The 5,943-nt window shown below is 38.8% G+C and overlaps 1 protein-coding gene across 1 annotated transcript; it reads right to left on the bottom strand.

Moving 5' to 3' along the window:
* pgm3 (phosphoglucomutase 3) lies at positions 1-5,943 on the bottom strand. The gene is made up of 13 exons (XM_085132608.1): positions 5,475-5,943; positions 3,275-3,483; positions 2,989-3,173; positions 2,818-2,885; positions 2,516-2,649; positions 2,176-2,371; positions 1,936-2,093; positions 1,769-1,852; positions 1,580-1,678; positions 1,355-1,474; positions 1,148-1,270; positions 714-887; positions 1-590 (listed from the first exon to the last, which is right to left on the bottom strand). Exons 2-13 carry the CDS (start codon positions 3,479-3,481, stop codon positions 501-503), a joined length of 1,638 nt encoding a protein of 545 aa, XP_084988734.1. The 5' UTR covers positions 3,482-3,483; positions 5,475-5,943; the 3' UTR covers positions 1-500.

Raw genomic sequence — 5,943 nt, 5'->3', positions numbered from 1 at the left:
TCTAAGTTACAAGTGTAACTTAGAAATACATGTTCATACTTTTATTATCCGGAATGTTGCAAGTTGTGGTTTTCATTTCAATCATAGAATTCTATCAGTGTTACTTCACTGTAATTAAAAAAACCCACTCTCCTTTTTTCCATTATTTAATTCAAATAATAGCAGCAAAGCCGATTCAACAGTCATTATGTAAACTTAATTACATAACTTATTTAAAATAACTGTTCACAAATATCTGGGAACAAGTGAAATGACCACCCACATTAAAACCAGTTGTTTGACTCTTTAGATTTTATATATACACACACACACAATTTCCCCAACCTTTATTAATTCCCCTGATGTGTACCCCATCATCAGAGTGACAGAAATACAAAGAAAATAAGGACAATATAAAATCATTTGGTATCACCTGACTTTAAAAAAATACAAAATAAAATAATGATCAGCAATTCTGTAATTCTGATTGATCAATATTGTGTGTTTGTGTGATTATGGTTCTAATGCAATGGTTTGGGTTCATCCCCAACTCCTCCAGCAAGGCGATACACTGCAAGGCTGACTTCATGTGCCAGGGCGTCAGCACTCTCCTGAAACAACACAGAGAGCCGGAGTATTATTCACAAAACCATTCCCTTCCAGATACTTTTTAACCTCAGTAACACTGGCATGAGAATCAATAACAGAGAAAACTTGGAAAATAGATTTCTCACCTGCGTGTCTGCCTCAGCGTATACTCTCACCACATCCTCGGTGCCAGAGGGCCTCACGAAGGAGCGAGCCTGTCTGTACTTCTTCACTAAATTGTCGATGGCCTCCTGCAGGCCTGCTGGGGTCACCGCCCGCCTCTCTGCATCTGTTGTGTCTATCACCCTGCGGTCCACCACCTACACAAAAAAAGAAAAAGAAAAAAGATCACCCTCAGGAGCCACTATCTCTAACTGGCTTGAAGTAGACACAGACACTCTACTATGTGCAGGGTTATAGTAGACAAACGTTTATCTAACAAAATAAAAGCCTCCTTAGTTTGGTTCGGCACTGCTGTATCATACTATGGAATAAATTAAATGTAAAGTGCGTATTTCTTTCTTTCTATCAGTCACACTTTATATCCTGGATATAATACATAACTATACAATAAGAGCACCTTGACTTTAAGTTGCCTATTTGGCAGGTCGGTATAGATGGTGTCCCACTGCTGGATAGTCATTCCTTTGATGGCCAGTATGGCTTCAATCAGCAGCATGTCAGAAATGGCATCTCCTACAGTCTTTAAAAGAAAATATCGACGTTAACAACAAAGCTCCATTGTCTGCATGAGCTCAGTTCAACATTGATGTCAGCGTGAGCGTGCCTGGTTGATGACGTTGATCGTGTTTCGCAGCAGGAGAGCTGCTTTCTTCCTCTCGTCGTTGACGTTTGTGTCCTCAGCCAGCTGCTGGATTTTCTCTTCAGCTGCCTTGCTGAACAACACCTGATCCAAACACAAACAAACACAGGATGACACATTACTTCTGATTTTTAGCCTTACAGGTGATTTTCAGTGCATTTAAATATGTGTGCATATGTGTGTACTCACTGTTCCGTGGCCATTGGCTTCAAAGTACACACCGACATCAAACTCCTGGGCTACATGGTGAAGATGCTTCACTCCAGTCTTCGTACACCTCACTAAGACCTAAGTGTCAAATAAATCTGTGAGAACCGTCCTCTCCATATAAATACTAAATAAAACACCTGAATTCTCTGTGGAATTTTTTTTTGTCACCTTCATTGTGTTCTCCAGATAGTGTGTTGAACTTCCATTAGCATAAGCAGTTTGCACTACTGCTATCTTCAATTCTAGTCCAGCCTGTGCATTCCAAGGGAGAAAAAATTCTTGGTAAGTGTGTGCCTGTATGTCATTTACATGATTTTTTTTTTTTTAGAGTATACCTGTGTGAGCAGCTCTTTGAGAAAAGTGCTGATGAGGGTAGCCATCTTGTCTCCATCCAGCAGGTGAAATGTTCCTTCAGAGTCCGTGTAGTAATAAACTATTCGATCGGCGTCGCCATCAAAGGAACAGCATCGCTCTCCTGGGTTAATCTTAACGCCTTCATGTGAGAATGCAAGACAGGTCTCGCATATTAAAACGATTACAGTACATTCAAGTAATTTAACTGGCCCTATGCGCACCTGTTGGGGGTTTTTGCTGCACCTTCACATAGTCGGCTCCGCACTGGTGGTTCAGCCTTCCTTTGCTGCCATCATTATTAAGAGAAATTTGTAGCTCTTTCTTCAGGTGACTCTCCATCTCACGTACCTTCAGAGCCCCGATGCCATTAGCGCCATCCAGGCAGAGGTGCTTCTGGTCATCCGTACGGTTGGACGTCTAATGGAAAGAAAAACATGGAGGAGAGAAAGAAAGGAGTAGTTCCTGGATGAATGAATGTATCATAAAACACGTCGACACAAACAAACAAAGAGCGACTGAATGCAAGCGCAAAATAACACACGACACACTTCTGCTTCTTACATTCTTGGTGAGCTGAATGAAAGCTTGGCAGAATTTAGTGTAGTATCCTTCCACTGTGGCCTCTCCATATTTACCCTGTGTGTTTTGACAGCAGACCATGTAGTGAAGCTGAGGGGTGGTCACCAAACCATAGTCTGAAAGGACAGATGGAAAGGATAAAAAGGCAGATAAGGAGCCAGAAGAAGCACCAACAATAAAAGAACAAGCAGGGAGCTAATACATTGCAAAGCATATATTTTAATGCAACCCAGCTGAGGGGCAGCCAATCACAGGAATATCTTTTAGCTATCCACTTCTCTTACCTTTGCTGTGACCACCAAGAGCAGAAACCCCATCCAGTACTGCTTGTGAAAGGCTGGCACTGCTGCTCCTACAGGCAGAGGACACGACTGTAAAGAAGCTATTCTACTCATACACACAGGTTTATATTTGATCAGTTTTTTGATTTATTTGTTTGTAGTAAGACATTATACCTAGTATCTTTTCCCACAAACACATTAGCCTCCTGGCTCATGTTAATGGCCTCCTTTTCTATAATGTTCTTCAGAGCAGTGAGCAAGTCTTCCTGATCTGCATTGGCCAGCTGGGTGGCATGCTCCTCCCAGTCCTGTGTCACCATCTCGCCCATCGGGTCAACGAGCTTCACCCCGTTGTCTTCCTACACAAGTACAGACATGATGAGACAAACAGGAATGGGCTGAAGTTGTAATTTATGAGGAAAATAAACCATAGCTATTTGCGCTTATGAATCCCTCTAACCTCTGGGTTGTGCGATGCAGTAACCATGACACCGATGGTTGCTTTGGTCTTTTTGGAGCGGACTGTGGCCAACAGACCCATCCTGAACATGATGTGGTCCAGCTGTTTGGCGTTGGTCCTGAAGCCAGAAGTACCATACTGCAAAACAAGCCCTGCGGGCTTCGGGTGCAAAGCGGACAGCTTTGATATTTCTTGAAATTCGGCCATTGCTGAAACATATCAGAAAAGCATCAGTGGCAGAGAAAGTGTTAAGATCTTCCTTAAAAGCCCCGCCATGTTAACCTTACTTGAATTACAGTTATTACAGTTATTATTATGCAATAAAAGCAGGGGATTCAAGCTACCGATGCATACCATAACACTATAAATTCTTAACAAAAAAAAATGATTATCTGTTTATCAACAGATAATTTTTAAAATAAACTCTTTAACAAACAATGGACTATTTAGAGGAGTTCTGAAGTTCCCTAAAAGTTCCCTGATATTGTTTTTAAATAAGGAATACTTGAAAAATGTTCTTTGGAGAAAGAGAAAGAAGTCTTTGTTATTATAGAACGTTCCCTTTGAAGTTTGTCTTTAAAGTTTCACAATTTAATTTTGAATGAAAGTTTTATGATGGTTAAATGAAGGTTTTACAAAACAAACCCTCAGAGAACATTCCTAAAAAAAAGAAAATTACAAACACTAAATTTGTAGGAAACACTACGCATCTTCTCTCAAGACTCTTTTTCATAAAGTCCTAGAGGGAATCTTCAGGGTGTGCTCCCTCTAAACAATAGTTTTCACAAAATAATTTCTGGGTAACTCCTCAGGTAGTGTTCCCTGGAGGTTCCTGAAGCCTCCCTGGAGGTTCCTGAAGCCTCTCTGAAGGTTTCAGAGAATTACATTTTTCAGGGAACCTTTGCTAAAAAGGTTCTTCACATTTTTTGTGAAGAAAAAAAGAATTCCTTTTACAGAAGTTTGCATTGCCACATTAGTAAATCTAGCATACACTTTAGCTGTATTAAACAGAACTATTAAACCAAATTCATCGGAGTAATAAAGAACATCTTATTCAGTAAAGCAATATTGTAAAATCAGTAGAAACGAGAGGTATGAATGTCATCGAGTTTGAAGTAACTCATGTACTAAGTACTATGTTAAAATGGTTGGAGCATTTGTAAAAAAATAACATTATGGTTTAGTATCCTGGCATATCTTTTACAAAAAGCTGGAGGAATAACATTAATGTTGATGTAATTAAAAGTTAGTTAAGTTTCAAGTTATCTTATTATCACGCTGTTAATTAAGTTACATAGACAGTGTTCATTAATGGTTGTCCGAGAAAGAAAAAAAAAGCATTTCCTGTGTAAGAATATGATATGATTAAGTTTCGGGTTTCTATAAATAACCCAGGTGGAATTTTGGTGTGTAAACCTTTTGATTATTGGAAAGTTTTATATTTATAAGTGTAGTTTTGTTTATTCCAAGTTTTTCTGCATTTAAAAATTATGCAATTTATCTTCAGTGTATAAAAAGATTGGAAAAGAGGAATGCTTTAAAACAGAAATACTTGGAATGAGTTCCAGCAAAATGAATTAAGTTAATTTAAGGTACTTCATTTATTTGTTTATATTCTGTTTTTCTTTGCTAGCTGGAATATTTGATGAACATGTTTGACAGTAATGCCAGTTTGTTTACTTGAAGGCAGTTTAGTAAAAGGATAAATAAATAAATACAATTTTGGCTCTAGCAAAAAATACCACCTGTATATGTTGTGTGTGTCCCAGCTTTACTGTTTGAACATATTTCCAAAACAAGCCTAGTAAACCATGAAGGTTATTACTATAAATAATGGTTCGCTAGTCGTAATTTGGGTAAAATGTTTTAATTAGTCGTGATTTTGATTTGAGGTCACATGCCCTTGTCTGGAAATGCTTACTTTATTAAAATGCTGTTTATCATATCTAACCACATTTAATAGGCTAAAAACACGGCGACTGGACTAAACACTGACAGCACTTAATGAGGGCAAAGTATGAAGCTCAATAAAATGAAGCACAACAAATGAATGGCAAAGAAAGTTACTTGCTTCTTCCAAGTAAAATAAGTTACATAAAATCGTCTCAAGCCACATAAACCAAGAGACTACAATAAACGCGTTGTGTTTAAACCAAAGGTTGCGCTGTGCAGCAGATTCGCTTAATTTTAATTTACTTACTGTTGTGTTTTCTGAAGTATCTCCACTACAGTGCAGTCAGTGAAAAGCTTCCTGGATCTAGGTTCCTCCTTCTCCCTTCTCACGGGCGACGTGGCTTCATTTCCGCGTACGTCACGTGTTGCGAATACACAGCGCATGCTCAGCTAGAGTCGAGCGTTTTTTTAGTTTCTTTTTTTATACTTTACTGTTGGTACATTTTATTTTCCTAATTATCGTATTTTTAGCTCATTTTCACAATGAGAAAAACAACAAAACAAAATTAAAACAACACAGAAGTAAAACAAAATTAAAATATACAAGTGATACAACTGAGGGTTCTATTTAGAGCTCTGCAGAGCACGGGATCGTGACGTCGCCGACGTCATGCATTATAGTGCCCTGACTGGGCACCTCCCGTACACTTCATATCAGACATCTCTTTCATGCGTAAAGGCTGCAGGGCAGCTGCGAAAGCAAAATCTTTATTCCT

The sequence above is a fragment of the Neolamprologus multifasciatus genome, chromosome 15, assembly GCF_963576455.1.
Source record: "Neolamprologus multifasciatus chromosome 15, fNeoMul1.2, whole genome shotgun sequence".
Taxonomy (NCBI): domain Eukaryota; kingdom Metazoa; phylum Chordata; class Actinopteri; order Cichliformes; family Cichlidae; genus Neolamprologus; species Neolamprologus multifasciatus.
This window is presented reverse-complemented; position numbering and strand designations above follow the sequence as displayed.